At 54.3% G+C, this 17,754-nt stretch overlaps 3 protein-coding genes across 6 annotated transcripts in view; 1 reads left to right on the top strand and 2 right to left on the bottom strand.

Annotated features, from left to right (window-relative positions):
- Nucleotides 1–2,729, bottom strand: part of ALKBH4 (alkB homolog 4, lysine demethylase) — a 10,822-nt gene extending 8,093 nt beyond the window's left edge. For both annotated transcript variants that reach the window (XR_002829124.1, XM_006088263.3), the window contains exon 1: nucleotides 2,566–2,729. Coding sequence is in view for 1 of the 2 variants with exons in the window: in XM_006088263.3 (XP_006088325.1) it covers nucleotides 2,566–2,688 (123 nt within the window). In the remaining variant the exon portion in view is untranslated. The remainder of the gene's footprint in view (nucleotides 1–2,565) is intronic.
- Nucleotides 2,730–2,760: 31 nt separating this feature from the next.
- On the top strand, nucleotides 2,761–9,712 carry LRWD1 (leucine rich repeats and WD repeat domain containing 1). 3 transcript variants are annotated; one of them, XM_006088261.3, is made up of 15 exons: nucleotides 2,761–3,010; nucleotides 3,673–3,907; nucleotides 4,003–4,119; nucleotides 4,540–4,680; nucleotides 4,911–5,015; nucleotides 5,271–5,393; nucleotides 5,474–5,588; nucleotides 5,801–5,910; nucleotides 6,090–6,297; nucleotides 6,763–6,835; nucleotides 6,925–7,065; nucleotides 8,734–8,825; nucleotides 8,994–9,152; nucleotides 9,236–9,348; nucleotides 9,444–9,712. In XM_006088261.3, exons 1-15 carry the CDS (start codon nucleotides 2,931–2,933, stop codon nucleotides 9,582–9,584), a joined length of 1,953 nt encoding a protein of 650 aa, XP_006088323.1. In that variant the 5' UTR covers nucleotides 2,761–2,930; the 3' UTR covers nucleotides 9,585–9,712. The 3 variants fall into 3 exon arrangements, 2 of the variants coding, with proteins under 2 accessions (XP_006088323.1, XP_023609256.1); XR_002829123.1 differs by lacking the exon at nucleotides 8,734–8,825 and having other exon boundaries at nucleotides 9,444–9,554; XM_023753488.1 differs by lacking the exon at nucleotides 4,540–4,680.
- A 356-nt stretch (nucleotides 9,713–10,068) lies between these two features.
- On the bottom strand, nucleotides 10,069–14,440 carry POLR2J (RNA polymerase II subunit J). Its single transcript, XM_006088260.3, has 4 exons — nucleotides 14,283–14,440; nucleotides 13,074–13,163; nucleotides 11,008–11,182; nucleotides 10,069–10,266 (listed from the first exon to the last, which is right to left on the bottom strand). Exons 1-4 carry the CDS (start codon nucleotides 14,333–14,335, stop codon nucleotides 10,231–10,233), a joined length of 354 nt encoding a protein of 117 aa, XP_006088322.1. The 5' UTR covers nucleotides 14,336–14,440; the 3' UTR covers nucleotides 10,069–10,230.
- Between the last annotated feature and the right edge of the window lie 3,314 nt (nucleotides 14,441–17,754).

Genomic DNA, 17,754 nt, shown 5'->3' with positions numbered 1-17,754 from the left:
GCAGCGAGCAGGTGGGCGGTAAGGAGCAAGGGGTCCTGGCACTGTCGAGAGAGGGATGTCCACCGAGGGTCCTGGACTATGAGAGGCGCAGGCCGGGCAGAGGGACCCCCCCCCCCTTCCTCCAGTGCACGAATTTCACGCACCGGGCCTCTAGTATATAAATAATATAAAATTTACTATCTTCGATAATTGTTTCAGTGTACAGTTCAGTGTGTTAAGTACATTCACTCTGTTGTGCAATCAATCTCCAGAACTTTTTCACCTTGCAAAACGAAAATCATGTACCCATTAAACAACTCCCCTTTGTTCTTTCTCCAGCCCTTGGCTACCACCATTTTACTTTCTGTCTCTATGATTTTGACTCTAACTAATATAAGTGGAATCATACATCATTTGTCCTTTTGTGACTGGCTTTTTCACTTAGCATAGTGTTTTCTAGGTTCATCCATGTTGTAACATATATCAGACTTTCCTTCCTTTTTAAAGCTGAATAACGTTCTATTGTATGTGTGTATTACTTTTTGTTTATCCATTTATCCATCAATGACACAGGTTGCTTCCACCACAGGCATGGAAATATTTCTTTGATATCCTGCTTTCAACTCTTGTGGGTATCTCCCCAGAACTGTTGGGTCACATGGTAATTCAACTTTTAATTTTCTACAGGATCTTCCACACTTTTACCAGGGACACTGCAGTTTCTTCACTGGCTTCCCAGCCTCAATACCTTCCTATTAGGTCCCAGTGAGAAATTAGCTTGAAACACAGGCAGACAGGGCAGGGGTCCAATGGAAAACAAAGGCAGGTGGAACATAGGCAGGGGCAGGCACGGCAGTTTGAGCAGCCTAACCACAGAAACCAACCATGCTGAAATAATATCGAACGTTTTTGGACAGAGCGGGAGCGTGGGAAACCAAGGGAGGGCCTGCAGCAACAAGGTGTATTAATGCGTAGAAACAGGGAAAGTTCAGGTCCGTTGCTGGACAAGAACAATGAGGGAATCAATCAGGTGAGGACATGGGTAGTGCTAGAGCAGGCTTGTAACAAATATATACCCCTGGACTACAAGGCTTTGGGGGCAGCTCATTATTATCACCCGCGCCCCCCCACCCCCACAACCCCTCCGTGCAGGGAGTCTGAATCTGCTTGTAATAAATTTTCCACACTTTTGCTTAAATCATCTGGTCCTCGCAGCTCATTCTTCTGTGTGAGACATGACCCCAGAAAAAGCCTCAGCTCACCGTTCTGGTTATCACCAGGATTGTTCTAAAATTCACATGTAATTTCCTTTAAAGCCCTTCGGGGGCTCTCCAAGGCCCCTAGGACTGAAAAATGGACCTTGAAAGAACTGACTCCGTTCCGTCCCCTTGCCCTCTATCTGAACCATAGGCGTTCCATTTTATTCCCATAAATTTTGTAAGAACTGCCTTTCAGGGTTTCCCTATGAAGTGCAGATGGTCCATTGACCTGTTAATTCCAGGATATAACGAAATCAGACAAGTAACTATGCTATTTCCTATTTCTAGCTTCTGTAAATATGCTTGCTTGAATAATGGGAAAATAAGGGGGGAGGGGGGTGGAAATCTGAGCCTGTGACGGAAACCTGGTGTACATCCTTATCAGTCTACGGTCTGGTCACGGCTCCCTCTTAAATCGTCTATCTTGCAGGACCTGTTTGCTAGAGCATTGTTCCCGTATTGGAAAGGCCATGAACTATATATAATACCCCCCAGAAGGAGTTATCAGCGCTGGCGCCAGGCCTTGAGATAGGGTCTCACAGCACCAATCCCAGAGTTTGTTGTTGTTTTTTTTTCTTCCTCTTTTTGCCCTTATAAGCGTACCCTTAACTTCATTTCGGGACCGCGAGGTTTGGAGTGGCGATAGCCCTTTGCAGTCGCCGTCGGCTTTTGAAATAAAGGCTCCAAAATTCGACCCTCTGGCTGTGGCGTCTTCTGTTGGACTTGCTGAATTTGAATAGAACAGGACAAGTCCAGCCTGCCCAGTGGCCACACACGGCCCTGCGTGGTCAGGCCCCACCGACCTCATCTTCTAACCTGAAGCATCACCATCTCCAAGCACACGCCTCTACCCCAGGTGCAACGCACCAACTAAAATATGTACTTCCAGGCCCCGTTCAAAAGCTGAGTCGTTTTTCGTTCTTTAAATGGAATTAATTTCCTCCTTGCTCATTTCCATCCAAGGCCTTATGGGCACTTTTGCCCTGGTTTTCGGCACCCTCTACTCTTTCCATATCGTTCCCCCGCGGGCCCGTGAAACTCCCAGGCCCCGACGCGAGGGGAGGGTGGGGAAGGTGGGGTGGGGTGGGGGTTGCTGCGTGGAGGTTTGCTGTCAGACTCCCGCCAGGTCCCAGAGGTGAGCTGTGGTCGGACTGCACCCGCGTCCCAATCCCCTCCCCACTCCGCAAAGCCAGCAGCTCCTCACCCCCGCAACCTCCCACGGCGAGGACCTCTAACATGTTTTGATCCGGGACGGTCAGTCGGGGCCTTAGTTTCCCCATATGAAGAATAAAGTGAAGTTGTAGGCGCCTCCTCTCCCAGCCTTTACCTGTGGGGAGTGCTGCCAGGGTGGGTCACCTCCCCGCTGCCGCTCGCAGATCAGACAGGTCCGGATGCCCTTACAGCCGCATTCCCGAAGTACTTCGGGGGCCGCCACCACCGCGGCCGCCATCGCTGCGTCCCGGCGGCCAGTGCGCAGGCGCGGGGTTGCGGGGACCGCTGGGACTTGTAGTCCAGACGCGGGGCACGAGGCCCGCGGAGCCGCTTCCTTCCGGTCATCTCCGGTGGGGGACTCGCGCGGCGCCTCCTCCTGGGCTCCGCCAGCTGCGGGCGCCAGCAGCCGACTCCGGAGTCGCGGGCTCCGCCGAACGCAGACGCCGCCGAGACTGCCAGCGCCGGCCGCGCCTCCTCGCCATGGGCCCCCTCTCCCCGCGGCTGCTGATGAAGCGGGGGCGACCCAAGAGCGGCCGACTGGGGAGGATCCGGAGCCTGGAGTAAGAGGCGGGCCGGGGACGACGGGGGGCTCGGAAGCGAGGCCGGACCCTTCCCGGGCCGTTATCACCATGTCGGTTGGGCGGAGTCTAATCACTCGGGCCAGATCCTCTCGGCAGAAGGGCCGGTGGGCCCGGGCTGCTAAGAACAGTGGTGCCGAAAGAGAATTGAGAACCTGTTGAGGGAATTACAGAGGGGCTGGGGAACGGAGAGGAGGCCCCCACAGGGGCTCAGGAGAAGCATCCTGGAGGGGGCCGGCTGCCCCGAGTTTTAAAGTAGTTACAAGGTTTTTAAAAAATAGGTTGTTGTTGCCCTGGCCGGTTTGGCTCAGTGGATAGAGCGTCGGCCTACGAACTGAAAGGTCCCAGGTTCGATTCTGGTCAAGGGCACATGCCCAGGTTTCGGGCTCCATCCCCAGTAGGGGCTTGCAGGAGGCAGCCGATCCATGATTCTCTCTCATCATGGATGTTTCTATCTCTCTCTCCCTCTTCCTTCCTCTCTGAGATCAATAAAAATATATTTTAAAAAAATAGGTTGTTGGAGAGAGGCTGTGCATGCACAACAAATGCCAGGAGACAAAGCCTCAGAGGCACCCTAGGCTGCCATAGGTGCGGGGCTGGAGGCCTGCCTGCCCTGAGCACGCTCTGTCTGCCCCCCACCCCAGCCTGTCAGGACTGGAGCTGCTCTCAGAGCACTTGGACCCCAAGCTCCTGAGCCGTCTGAAGCAGCTGCAGGAGCTGGACCTCTCCAACAACCAGCTGGAGATGCTGCCGGACAACCTGGGCCTGTCCCGCCTGCGTGTCCTCCGCTGCTGCAACAACCAGCTGGGGGATGTCACTGCCTTGTGCCAGTTCCCGCAGCTTGAGGAGCTCAGCCTGGAGGGCAACCCCTTCCTGACAGTAAGTGGGTTCGCCCGGAGGCCCCAAGCCCAGGGCCAGCACTCTGTTGGGCTTGGGCTCAGCAGCCCTCAAGCCATTCTTCCCTCATTCCCCAGGTCAACGACAACCTGAAAGTCTCCTTTCTCCTGCCCAAGCTGCGCAAGGTCAATGGCAAAGATGCTTCCTCCACTTGCTCTCAGGCGGAGAACCTGAACCGGGAGCTAACCAGCAGAGTAAGGGGACTGAGAGGTGTCTCCGGGGCTCGGGAACAGTGGGCAGCCTTGAGGATCGAGCGACAGGCTTGGACATTTGTAGGACACGGAGGGAGGTTACAGGAGCTCTCGTCCCTGACCTTAGTCCCTAGCCTGACATGCTCTGGACCTGCTTGTGGTGCTTGGCCTCTCGTCCTTGGGTGGCGTCTTGCCCTCCAGGTGGCATTTTCACAGTAACTTTCCTCTGGACAGACCACTTTCTCCCTCTGGGGCTGTGTGTGTGGCTTGGATTTGTGTAACATGCAGCTAAGAAGGCTGTGGTTTAGGGAGACTTCCAGGAGGCAGTGAGGTTGAAATACCCGTGGCCCTGAGATTGGGGGTAGAGGGGCCATGGAGGGTCCAGGGATGAACTGGGTCTGGATCTGGTCCCTCCTGTACCAGGTCACAGCTCACTGGGAGAAGTTCATGGCCTCACTGAGCCCTGAGGAGGAGACAGAGAAGGCCAAGGCGGACTTCGTGAGGTCTGCTGTCAGGGATGTGCACTACGGGCCCGAGTCCCTCAGCGAGTTCACCCGGTGGCGGGTACGTCCTCACCCCGCTGTACAGAGCCTGTTCTCCCAGCTCCTTGCTGGTCCCATGTGCTGAGCTGCCCTGGAGGTCTCTGACCATGAGGCACTGTGGGCAGTGGGGCGGGTCAGGGAAGGCACCATTATCGGCCAGCAAGGCCCTTTCCCAACTCAGGAGGCACAAGCTCCCCCTGACTGGGTGTCTGAGGGGCTGTGCCCAGCTTCCTGATGCCCTGGCTCCACCAGGTGCGGGTGATCTCTGAGGAGCTGGTGGCCTCTGGTGGGACCCAGGTCCATGAGGCAGACATCCCAGAGAAGTCCCCAGAAGCCACAGCTGTCCAGGAGCCCAAGGTGAGTATGGTTCTTTGTGGCTCCCTGGGCTGTGAGGGCCTGCCTTGGCCCTTCCTTCCTAGGGAGGCTACAGGGAAGCAGGGGGTTCTGGAAATGAGCCCAGGAGACAGCCTCCAATGCCCAACTAATTCCCTCTGACCCTGGGCCAGTCCTTACCTCCCACACCCATGGAGAGTGCAGCCCAGCCTGTGATAGGAAGGAAAGAAGACCTGGGTAGGTGGTCACCAGGCTCTCAGCCACCCCTTCCCCCCACAGGCCAGGCCAGTGGCCGGCAAACGGCCAGATGATGTCCCGCTCAACCTTTCTCCCAACAAGCGGGTGTGCACCTCCCCATTGGCCCAGGTGGAGGGCCGCCCCACGGGCTCTGATGGCAGCCAGGTAAGTTATAGCAAGGTGGCAGGGAGTGTGTGGCTGGGAGCAAGGATTGGGGCAGCTATAACTCCCTTCTGTCCCCACAGCCTACCCTGCAGCTGGAGCCCCTGTACTTCCTGCAGTGCCACAGCAAGAACAACAGCCCCAAGGACCTGAGCACCCAGCTCTGGGCCTGCGCCTTCGAGCCAGCCTGGGAGGAGGGTACATCCTTGGTGGGCAGGCAGGGCAAGGGCCACAGGGTACAAACAAAACAAGCTTTCTGGGTGGGGGTGTGAGCGTGCCACCTGGAGTGGGGCTGCCTGGGCCATGGGGGAATTAGGAGAGACAGCGCTTAAAAAATGTCAAGGCCAGGAGGAGGGAACTGGGGATAACTTTACAGAAGATGTTTTTACTAGGCTGATCCCTCAAAACAGGGCATACAGGGGCCACATCCCAGTCTGTGGCCACGTGTGGCGGAGAAGCTGTGTGTGTGATAGACTGCCAGACGGGCATCGTTCTACACAAGTACAAGGCACCTGGCGAGGTGAGTGCCAGGGCCCTGCTCCTGCAGGGCAGCGGGCAGAGCCCTGGGAGCAGAAGTGCCACCTATTCATCAGGTGACTTTTTCTTTGATGCTGGGCCTGTTTCCCAGATTTGATCCTGCATGCATGTGCACACATGTAGCTCTGCCCCTTGGTGACTGCTCCACTCCCCCACCCCCAGGAGTTCTTCTCTGTGGCCTGGACAGCGCTGACGGTGGTCACACAGGCGGGCCACAAGAAGCGCTGGAACGTGCTGGCGGCTGCAGGCCTACGGGGCCAGGTCCGGCTGCTGCATGTGCGTGCTGGCTTCTGCTGTGGGGTCATCCGGGCCCATAAGAAGGCCATCGCCACCCTCTGCTTCAGCCCCACCCACGAGACCCACCTCTTCAGTAAGACCTTCTCCCCATACCTCCAGGGCTCCCCCAGCACCCTCCCTGGATTGGTCGGGGACTCCTGTGGCCGGCAGTCTCATTCCAGGCTGCCAGTGTTGGCTCCAATCATGATAGAAGCAATGTGGCTTTGTGGACAACTGACTGGGCTTCAGATCCTGGCTTTCCCCCCAACCTGTTCTGTGGCCTTGAAGCTTTCTGACAACCCGGGCCACTCTGACCTGGGAGATACTCCTGGGTTCAGTTGTGGTGAGCCCAATGAGGGTGATGTGTGAGCAGAGGCCTACAAAAGATAGCCGCCTGGTGTGGCCCACGTTAGGTTAGAGTAAGACAGGGCTTGTAGACCGTGGCCCACCCTCCCTGCTTCAGAGGGGCAGGCCTTGGAACCACACCCTCAGCCTTGGATGCAGCCTGCAGGAGGAAGCTGGGCCTCCTCAGAGCCACCTCTCCCCATCCCCTCCTCAGCGGCCTCCTATGACAAGCGGATCATCCTCTGGGACATTGGGGTTCCCAATGAAGATTACACATTCCAGGCCAGGTGATGATTTGGGCAGAGCTGGTGTGAGGAGGGCTGGCTGCCAGGCTGGTAGACAGTGGCCTCACGCTCTCCCTCTCACCCACCGGCAGCCAGCTGCTCACACTTGATACCACCTCCACCCCCCTGCGCCTCTGCCCCGTTGCCTCCTGCCCAGATGCCTATCTGCTGGCTGGCTGTGAGGGTGGCTGCTGCTGCTGGGACGTGCGACTGGACCAGCCTCAAAAGAGAAGGTGAGCTGGATGGGATGCCTTGAAAGCCAGGCCTCAGAGCTGGGGCAGCTGCCAGTCCAGATGTCTGGCCCCAGGCACACCTGCCAGAGGTGATACCCAAACCATGCATGCTGCCCTGGGCAGCCACAGAGGCTGTCTTCAAAGAGCTGGCCTGTCCCCACCTTCTGCTGGCTTTCCATGAGTAGCTACTTCACTTGAGTAAAGGTCCTTGTGACTCGTTCCTTCCCTGGTGTTGGACAATGGGACTTGGGTTGGGTTAGTTCCCTTTCTGAGCTGGGATCACTTCACCTGCAACCTGAGGCTTCACTACCACCCATGTCCTGCCACTTGCCAGCAATGTGACCTTCCTGCCCTAGCATAATTTGCTCGTCTGTAAAGTTGGGACAGTAACTTGCATCCTAGGGCTAGTGGAGGACAAGGGAGATGGTGTCTGGGCAAGGATGAGGCCCTAGAAGGGCCAGGTTGAGGCTTGTGGCTCACCCGTGCCAACTGGAAGGCCCAAGACAGTGCTCAGCATGGAGTCCCAGCCCTGTTGGGGCCCATAAGCCTAGTAGGAGATGCGTTAAACAAAGGTGGCCAATTAAAATCCCACAAAGTATGATGTCATCTGTGAAGGAAAGAGAATCTGGGGCTTTGAGGGGAATAGGAAGGCCAAGGGGACTCTGAAGAGGTGACCAGTGGCAGATGGTAAGTTTTCAGGCTCATCCTCTCCACATGAGCCCTAAGACTCAGGTAGAAAGAGGGAAGGTGCATACACAGGAGGAACAACATGTACAAAGGGCCAGTTGTAGGGAGAGCTGGCTCATCAGGGAGGCCTGGTCACAGCTTGGAAAACCAGAGGAAATGGTGCAAGTTAAGGTGGCAAGGTTGCTTGGGCCAGGGTACACTGGGTTTGTTGGCCATGGTAAGATTTTGAATTTTACTTTAAGTGCAATGACTAGCCTGGGAAGAATTTTAGGATTAGGTGGCAGGAGTGAAGTAGCTACTGCATGGAGGGAAGTAGTGGAAGCCTCGGTAGACTGTGGCAGTTGTTCAGCCAGTGTGGGTGGTGGCCCTGTGCCACATCTGGGAGTCAAGCCCTGGGCCTGCCTCCTCCCTCCTTCCCTGCCCATTCACATCTGCCTAGTCCCCACGTGCTATGGCATTTCTTTCTCACATCTTAGATAAATCTCTTCCTCCTCATAGTTAGTACTTGGCTACCTTTCTTGCTTCCAGGTGTCCTCTCCAGGACTCTGTGCATCTGCTGGGTGGCCTTTCCAAGCAGTGTGACCCTACACACACTCGCAGCTTAGAAACATTCAGCCACTCCCCATCCTCTGGGTCACCGCAAACCCCTCCTGTCTCTCCCTTCTCAGGCCCCCAGCGCTCAGCTGGAAATGCCTTCCTCCTGCTCATCTCTCAGTCCCAGAGGCGCTGCCTCTCTCCAGAACCCTCCCTGGCCATACCACCCCCCATCCTGGAAGAACCAGGCCCTCATGCCACCTATGACTCAGTATACTGACTTCCAGGGTGAAGCTTAACCCCTCCAGGGCTCAGAACAGCTAGTCTTGGTTGCATCTTCTGACCTCCACACTGGGCAGGGTCGAGTAGGGGCCCAATGAATGGTTCTCACTGAATGAATGAGAAATTGTATATGCAATAGTTACCAGCATCTCTATGGTCCCACAGGGTGTGTGAAGTGGAGTTCATCTTCTCTGAGGGCTCCCAGGCATCTGGCCAGAGAGTGGACGGGCTGGCGTTTGTGAATGAGGATGTCGTGGGTGAGAGCCCCGCTCGGGAGTCTGGCCTCCTGGGACCCTGATAAGACCTGCATGGGTTGCTTCTCCCTGGGTTGAGGTTTAGGTCTGAGAACTTGAGGGGACCTCACTGTGGAACAAGAAATGCCTGGAGAGGGCCCCCTAGGCACAGTTCTCCATTATTCCTCACAGCCTCCAAGGGGAATGGTGGCCTGGGCACCATCTGCCTGTGGAGCTGGAGCCAGACCTGGGTGAGCCGGGGCAGCCAGTCCACAGTGGCGGTGGTGGTCCTGGCTCGTCTGCAGTGGTCACCAACTGAGTTGGCCTACTTCTCACTCAGCACCTGTCCTGGTGAGCCCACCCACACCCTCCGTCCTGCTTTCTACCCCATGGAGCTCTGCCCCACCTTAGTTCCAATTTCTGTGTCCTGGCAGACAAGGGCATTGTGCTCTGTGGGGATGAGGAGGGCAGCGTGTGGATCTACGATGTCAGGCACATCCTGATGCAGCAGCCTCCACTGCCGGCAACCCCGCAGGCCCCCACACAGGTATGCAGCTTGCTCCTCTCCCCCTGCTGGGACGGTGCAGCATGAGGGGGCTGGCATCTAGGAAGGAACCCAGTCCCTCTCTCTCTTCCTACCAGATCCTTAAGTGGCCCCAACCCCGGGCCCTCAGCCAGACAGTGACCAGGACCATGGTGAACACGGTGGTGGCCAACTCCACCTTTACCTACCTCACCGCTCTGACAGACTCCAACATTGTAGCCATCTGGGGGAGAGACTAGCTTCCAGCAGGAGCTCCTGCCTCTACTGCAAAGTACCAGGGATACGACTTAACTTATTCGACTTGTTGGGCTGAATGGGATGGGGATCTTTCTATGAATATTTTTATTAAACTCTTTCCTGTATAAGAGAAGCCTGGGAGAGCTGTTTGTGGGCCCCGTCTGGTGGTGCTACTCTGAGTAAGACAGGTTGACCTGGCAGCTGGGGCTTTTACAGTAGAGACTTACGGAAGTGCATGGGTTTGAGCAGTTTCCTTCTGCTCAAGACTGCCTTCCCTACAGCACCCCAGGTCCCCAGGCGGTTCAGAATGCATTTGTTCCTGCCACCCTCTCAGACAGAAATATGGATCTCTGGGCCAATCCACTCTGTAGTCTGGCCCCAGAGTAGCCTGAGACAGGTCATCTACCTCCACTGAGCCTGACAATCTATTTGCTGTTAAGTCACCTCTGCTTCAGCTCACACCGCGTCTTTTCCTACCACACTTCATTAGGAAGATGAAACTTTATTAGGAAGAATCTATGTACAGGACAGATCGGTGTGGGGGTGAGGGGGTCTCTGGGCTATTTCCAAGGAGGCCACAGTTGGGAGAAGCTGCTCTCTTCCACTTGGTGCCTGGAAAAGGGCCTGGTGCAGGGTAGGAACTGGCCACTATTCAATTCCTTCTTGCTTGTCTTTGATGGCCACCTGAGGGAAAGGAAAGGCAGTGCACTTAGCTGGAATGGCTGGGTCAGGGTGTTGGAAACTCAGCCCTAGCATCCCTAACCAAGGTCTACAGGGAACTGCTTCCCTGGCTCCAGAGTGCAGCACGAACTGAAAAGAAGCAGTAAACCAGGCCCTGAACAGCTCCAGGGAGCTGGGCAGCCAGTAACCCTAGGGATTCTCTGAGCCCGCCCCACCAGTCCCATCACTTCTCTGCAGCACACAGCCTGCTGCCTAGGATGGGAGTCAGGTGGAGCTGAGATGCTTTCTGGTATGTGATAAGCTGAAATCTGACAGACTGGATCTTTCCCTAAATTGTCTAGACTTTGAGATTCCCTGCCTGAACAGTTGTGACCCCATCTTAGGATGAGCTGCCCTCTAAACAAATACCCTGGACACAGCTAGGCCTTACCAACCACAGAGCAGCCAGCACCAGAGAACAGACTTGGAGGAGCAGCACTAAGGGACAGGAGGCCCCTTGCTTCCATAGAGACCAGAATGCAGACAGCAGGCCCCAGGCAGGCCTCAACTCCATAACCTTACCCACACTTCCTGGAGGCCATGGTGGAAGTCCCTGCTCTGTCATCACCTCCGCCCCTTCCCCCCAAATAAAAGGAAACAACTCAGGGGGCAATCCTAGGTGTGGGCATGAGAACCTACATTTCTGGTACATACAGGATGGCGTCCAGACCAACCCACCCCACTCCTGAACGGCTGGCTCCTCACCCGGAACCGCTCTTCCAGCAGGGAGAGTTCACTAATGAGGTCCGTGATGGCATTGGTGAAGGCCTCCTGGGGGCTGTAGTCTGGTGTGGTCTGCACACGGATGATGATCTTGTGCTCCAAGGGGTGGGGAACTTTGTAGCCAGCAAACAGCACCTGTGGGTCCTTCAACAGCTGTCTGAGAAACAGGGATGAACAGTGAGGAGGCTGAGCCTAGTGTCCTTGGAACTCTGGCCCCTTGTAGCTTACCAGGCTTCTAGACAAGGGGTCTTATTGGGCTGAGGCCTGTAGGCAAATGCAGCTGGCAGCTGACACCAGGTGGTTCCTTGCCCTTGACTTTGTTGTGTGTTTTTTCCCACCCAAAACAAGCAAAACAGATACTTTGGAGAAGATACACCATATGGGAACTCCTCCCACACACACCCTCCCCCCATATCCATGAGGATCAAGAAACTTAGCTGGTAAACAGGGTTTCCAATAACCTTTCCCCTTAGGGGAAGTCAGACCCTGTAATGTGCCCAAAGAGACTTCCTCAGTCAGTAAAAATCCAGCCAATGTTCAGTAAACCAGAACACAAAAGCCCCATTCCCAGCTCAAAAAGCATCTGACAGCAAATAAAGGCGCAGGGGGAGAAGGCCCCAGACTCCGAGCAGTTTGGGAAATGGATGTCCTTTAGGCAACATAGGTTGGCAGCTGCCGTTCACCCTCACCCCCCTGGAGTTCTGTGAGGTGGTGAAGTGAAGCGGTGTTCTTTGCTGGGCACACGGGGTTTTCTCCAGAGCAGCTCAGCCAAGTGTGAGCACCCTAGGGCAGTGATGGTGAACCTTTTGAGCTCGGCGTGTCAGCATTTTGAAAAACCCTAACTTAACTCTGGTGCCGTGTCACATATAGAAATTTTTTGATATTTGCAACCATAGTAAAACAAAGATTTATATTTTTGATATTTATTTTATATATTTAAATGCCATTTAACAAAGAAAAATCAACCAAAAAAATGAGTTCGCGTGTCACCTCTGACACACGTGTCATAGGTTCGCCATCACTGCCCTAGGGGAAGAGCCCTTGCATAGGTGAGGACAACTCATACAGCAGAGGCGCAGCAGGGCCCCAAAGGAGCCTGGGTGCACCACTGGCTTGGTTCAGGGTGGGAGTCATCCAAAAGATGGGCAACGCCACCCTCAACTTACTAGTACACCAAGAGATCAGGCAGGCTTCAACCCAGTCTCAAACACAAACCTGGGGAAGGCCTCCTGCACTGATGGTACTTTTCAGTGAAATGACAAGTCCCTGGGCCAGAACATCAATCACATTGTTAACCACCTACCTGGCCAGGACTTCATGGTGTAAACAAACACCCATCAACCAATATCAGATGCCCACCAGGGGCACCGGATAACCACTGATCCCCTCTCTTACCTCTTTCCTTATTTTACTATTACAATCTTAGGTCATGATCACAAATGGGCAGGGTGGGTGGGAGCTAACCTTGACTACTTCTCAGTGCTCATTAGCACAAAACCACAAGTAGGCCTACTTTTCTGTGGCTTCCTGCGTATTCACTTACTTTAGTCAGATAAATGAGCCAATGCAGAAATGTGGCTGTGTGAACAGGTACTGGCCAGTGTCATTTTGAAGAAAAGGCACTGGAATGAGTAAACTAGCAGAGCAAGCAACCAGGACTCCGTGCAGCTCAGAGACGAGAAATTCTTTTGGCTCTGGCAGGTGGCGCAGTGGTTAGAGCGTTGGCCCACGCACTGAAGGATCGCGGGTTGGATTCCCAGTCAAGGGCACATACCTGGGTTGCAGGTTCCATTCCCAGCCAGGTCTGGGCATGTGTGGAAGGCAACCAATCAATGTGTCTCTCTCCTTCTCTCTTACTCCCTCCCCCACCCCTTCCATTCTATTTAAAATCAATGAAAAAATGTCCTCAGGTGAGGATTAACAAAAAAGAAAAAAAGAAAAAAGAAAATCTTATGGGACTTGTACTTTGCCTCAAAGAACACCATTAAACATAGCCCCGGGGGAAGAGGGAGGAGACAGCCCCTGAGAGCCCCTGACTTGGAACTTACGATTTAATAATGTTTCCTAGTGTGTGGTCTTCTTTGTTGATGGTGAACAAACAGGCATTGGGTACTTTGGTGTCCTTGTTAATGGTGATCCTAGGAAGAGACAGAGGCAGAGATGGGGGCGGAGCCCCGCCTCCCTGAGTCTAAGCCCCACCTACTCCTAGAAGCCTTTCTCAATCTCTTCGTCCTATAACGACCTCTCTGGCTCAGTGTGTCTCTACTCTGACCCAAGTTATGCCCTGATTCTGTAGGCCCCTCGCCTGCTTTGGATCGCTCCTTTTTCCTAAAGCAGAATGTCTTGGCCTTGGCACCACTGACATTTTAGCCAGATAATTCTTTTGGTAGGGGGCTGGCTGTACATTTTAGGATATTAGTAGTATTCCTGGCCTCTACCCACTCGATGCCAGTAGCACCCCTTTATGACAACCAAAAATGTTTGCAGACATTGCCAAAAGGCCCCCAGGGGAGGCAAAATGGTCCCCAGATGAGAGCCTGCTCTAAAGGAAGAATGACGTGGCTGGCAAGGGCGCTAGACCCTAAAGCCCTGCATACCAGCCTGGACTAAGCACTTCACATAAATTACTTCATTTACTCTCCCCCTAGATTTACTTACTGTGATTTAATACAGTAAGACGCCCATTTTCCAGAAGAGGAAAGCAGGCCTCAGGCCGATTAGTTACTTGAGTCACTTGCCCAAAGACACACAGTCCTTAAGTGGGGGGTGCCGGAGCCAAGCCCACGCTCTGACCACTAGACTACGCTTCCCTCCGCCCCGCATGCAACGAGGAGTCTGAGGTTCACACGGGCGGGTGGAGTCGGATATGCGTCTAACAACCATCACTGGTTGCAGCAAGGAGGATAACGGTGGCGGCCAGGACAGAGGGAGAAGGCTGCAGAGCGGGCGCTCTGGGCTCCCCGCAGACCCAGCACTGCCCGTGCGCCCGGGAGCTATTTACCGCCGAGTCCCCGGTGCTCGTCTGCAGCGGGGAGGCGCCCCGCCTCGCAGGGCGACCTTAAGTCGGGCAGACACAGGTGCGAAATGCTTGGCGAGCGGACGCTCCAGAAAAGCTGCTTCCCAACACCCCCGCCCCATCTCTCCCCCTGCTCCCCGGGAAGGAGGGCAGGGGAGCCCCAGAATCTGCAGGCGCTGGCCACAGGCAGCGGACGGCCCGAGCCCCGGCTGGCCCCTTCTCCCTCCCACACCCCACTTACTTCTTCTCGCCTTCGAACAACAAGAACGACTCGAAGGCAGGAGGGGCGTTCATCCTAGCGCCGCAGCCGCCTCCAAAGCCTCCGCGGCCCCACCACAGCCTCCAGGGCACTTGAACGCAACCACTTCCGGGTTAGTGGCTGCTCCCTCTTCCGGCGCTGGCCGATGGTGCCAAGCCCGCGTGAAGATTGGCTCATTGCCCCCTATCGGAGTGGAGGACCTCGCGCAGGCGCTAGAACCCAAGAGGGGGACGGAGGGAGGTTGGTGGCTCTGCGCCCGCGGGGGTTCGCTTCGTCGCAGTTCGGAGAGCGGGGAGCTACTCTGCGTATTGCGATGTCCTTGTCTAGGCTAAGAGGCAACCCTGACCTCTCTTTGCTCCTCACACCCCTTGATCCATCTTTGGAAATGTGCCCTTGGAGTACACAGCAAGAGGCCCCTGGATGAATGGAGCTCTGGGTTATGGGTGGGTGTGGCCGGAGGGGGCGCAGTAGCCTCAGGGGCTCGTGAGCGTCCATTCCTTGAAACTGACGGCTATGTATGGGTAAGCCCCCTGCCAAAGCTGCCTGGGCAGATTGCTCCAAGACCCTTGGCTATGTTGTAACTGGTTTGCCAAGTGGCCTTGTGACCTACTGAGCTTCTTGTTAGGTACGTATATACCTGGTAGGTGTGAGAGAGGCTCTGGGAGGGATACGTGCATCTGTCCCTGTTTTGATTGGTTGATATTCTGCAGACTACAGCTTAGTATAAAGGCCTACCTGAGCTGTTTGAAGCAACCGGGACTGGAGTCTCAGGTTAGCTACCAGAGCCCTAACAGCTTCCCAGCTGTTTCTCTAGGTCTGGGCAGCAGCCAAGAAGTCCCAAAGGAAATCTGAGCTTCCACGGCCATTTGTTGTGAAGGGTCATTTCCTACTTGAGCCTTGGGCCCTGGGGCAAGGCCCCCACCAACACCTGGATTCTCCAGCTCAAGCTGGTGGGCACCTCTTTACCTGCTGAGGAATAGAAAGCAATTAAGGTAATGATGCCCTGAGGTTGAAACCCTCTCTTTGGAGGCATCCTGGCAAAGTTTGGGCCAAGGATGCTACCTTTGCCAGGGTTGCAGGGGCCTGGATGTGTCAAGACTGGCTGCCCTTGCCCTAGCCGGTTTGGCTCAGTAAATAGAGCGTCGGCCTGCGGACTGAAGGATCCCGGGTTCGATTCTGGTCAAGGGCATGTACTTTGGTTGCGGGCACATCCCCAGTAGCGGGTGTGCAGGAGGCAGCTGATCGATGTTTCTCTCTCATCAATGTTTCTAACTCTCTATCCCTCTTCCTTCCTCTCTGTAAAAAATCAATAAAACATATTTTTAAAAAAATGACTGGCTGCCCTTAACTGAGCGAGGGTCGGGGGAGGAGTGTCACCCAGCAGGGGCTTCACCCTCCTTGCCACTGTGGAAGTACTAGTATGTCCTCTCTTGGGGAGTTCTGCTCACACTTGACCTTTGATTCCCAAATCAACACGAGATCCTGGGCTCCAGAAGCTGTCAGCCCCCAGAGTCTTCAGAGGCTCAATGCTGGTGTGACCCAAGAGGAGGCCAAGTGACCATCCCCATCTTCTGATAAGATAGGCCTGCCTGGTACAATTGTGAAAGAGGCTGCTGGGACAAGGGGTGTTTTTTTTTTTTTTTTTATATATTTTATTGATTTTTTTACAGAGAGGAAGGGAGAGAGATAGAGAGTTAGAAACATCGATGAGAGAGAAACATTGATCAGCTGCCTCCTGCACACCCGCCACTGGGGATGTGCCCGCAACCAAGGCACATGCCCTTGGCCGGAATCGAACCTGGGACCCTTCAGTCCGCAGGCCGACGCTCTATCCACTGAGCCAAACCGGCCACGGCGACAAGGGGTGTTAAGAAACATTATCCAACCTCAGAAATAGGCGAAGGGGGCGTGTTTTGTCAGGGTCATACTGAAGCATTATTGAACAGGCCTGACCAAGGGTTAATATCTAGGGCAGAGAACCTGTGAAGGCTTGCAGACCAAATCAAGCCTGTCACCTGTTTTTGTAAGTAAAGTTTTATTGGACTAAGCTAAGCCCATTTGTTTACTCATTGTCTGTGGCTACTTTTGTGCTCTGAGAGTAATTGCGACCAAAACTTGCACGCCTGGGTCTTTTCAGAAAGTTGGCCAATCCCTAATCTTGGAGAATGGACTTGGGTTTGACTTTGATATTATTCTGTTAGGACCCAGACACTGAAGTTATTTATGAACTTATATGTTTCTAGCCCACAGAGAACATCACGATTTTATTCTAGCATTCTTTTCTCAGAATGCTTACTAATATGTACCTAGCTTCTCAAAATGCTCTATGAGCCAGCTCTGCCGAACACTCATTTCCTCATGTAATAAATCTTTGATACATGTTCGTGCTGTATTTGTGTGAGTCATTTTTTAAATATACGTGAAAACTATACTTTGACAGGAATTTCCAAAAGGAAGTTGGTGAGAATTTGCCCAGATTTCCTACGGGACAGGCCCAGGGGATGAAAAGATGCATGTTCTGTGTTTGCTGGACCCACTCAGGGCTTCCCAGGGTGCCTGCCCTGTGCTGACTGCCAGCTCCCTGTCTCCTCAAGACATCTGGGGGACCTGCCCCAGGCTCTGGGCAAATAACAGGCCTGGCGATCCTGATGGGGTGTGGTGTTGGTGTAGAATCCCTGGGCAGGGGAAAGTGTGACCGCTGGCATTTTCCTGTGTCATGGGCCGACAGGAGTCTCTTCTGTGCCTCTCCTTTTACCCGAGTGGCTTCAAAAAAGACCATGGTACTGTAGGCAGCTCTGCTCAGAGCTGAGAGGAGACCCTAGGGGTGGGGGTACATGAACGGTGGGGACAGTGCCAGGCATTTATTCATTTTAACTCCCCTTCTGGCTGTGGTGGCCATGTCCATACCAGGATCCACTAAAGGAGAGGGTGGTGGGTGTTGCCAGGAGCTGGCTGTATGTGTGCATTTAAAATCCAGAAATCTGCCCTGACCGGTTTGGCTCAGTGGATGAAGCGTCGGCCTGTGGACTGCGGGGTCCCAGGTTCGATTCAGGTCAGGGGCATGTGCCTTGGTTGCAGGCACATCCCCAGTGGGGGGTGTGCAGGAGTCAGCTGATCGATGTTTATCTCTCTCATCGATGTTTCTGGCTCTCTATCTCTCTCCCTCCCTTCCTCTCTGTGAAATATCAGTAGAATATATTTAAAAAAATAAAATAAAATCCAGAATTCTACTTGTTGCAGCCCCAACCAGTGCACACCTCTCCCCTTCATTCCCTGCCCTAGGGCTTAGGAGACCCTGGGGTCCGTATTTCCTGACCATGAGGTCCTTGAAACCAAAGAAGATCCAACAGGCATGAGGATTTGTGTGAGGCACTAAGGAAGTAGCCAGAGAACCAGGTGTTCATGGTGGGGTAGAGACAGAGCAAGCTCAGCCACCCCTGGACCCAAGCCTTGG

This window comes from Myotis lucifugus, unplaced genomic scaffold, assembly GCF_000147115.1.
Source record: "Myotis lucifugus unplaced genomic scaffold, Myoluc2.0 scaffold_45, whole genome shotgun sequence".
Taxonomy (NCBI): domain Eukaryota; kingdom Metazoa; phylum Chordata; class Mammalia; order Chiroptera; family Vespertilionidae; genus Myotis; species Myotis lucifugus.
This window is presented reverse-complemented; position numbering and strand designations above follow the sequence as displayed.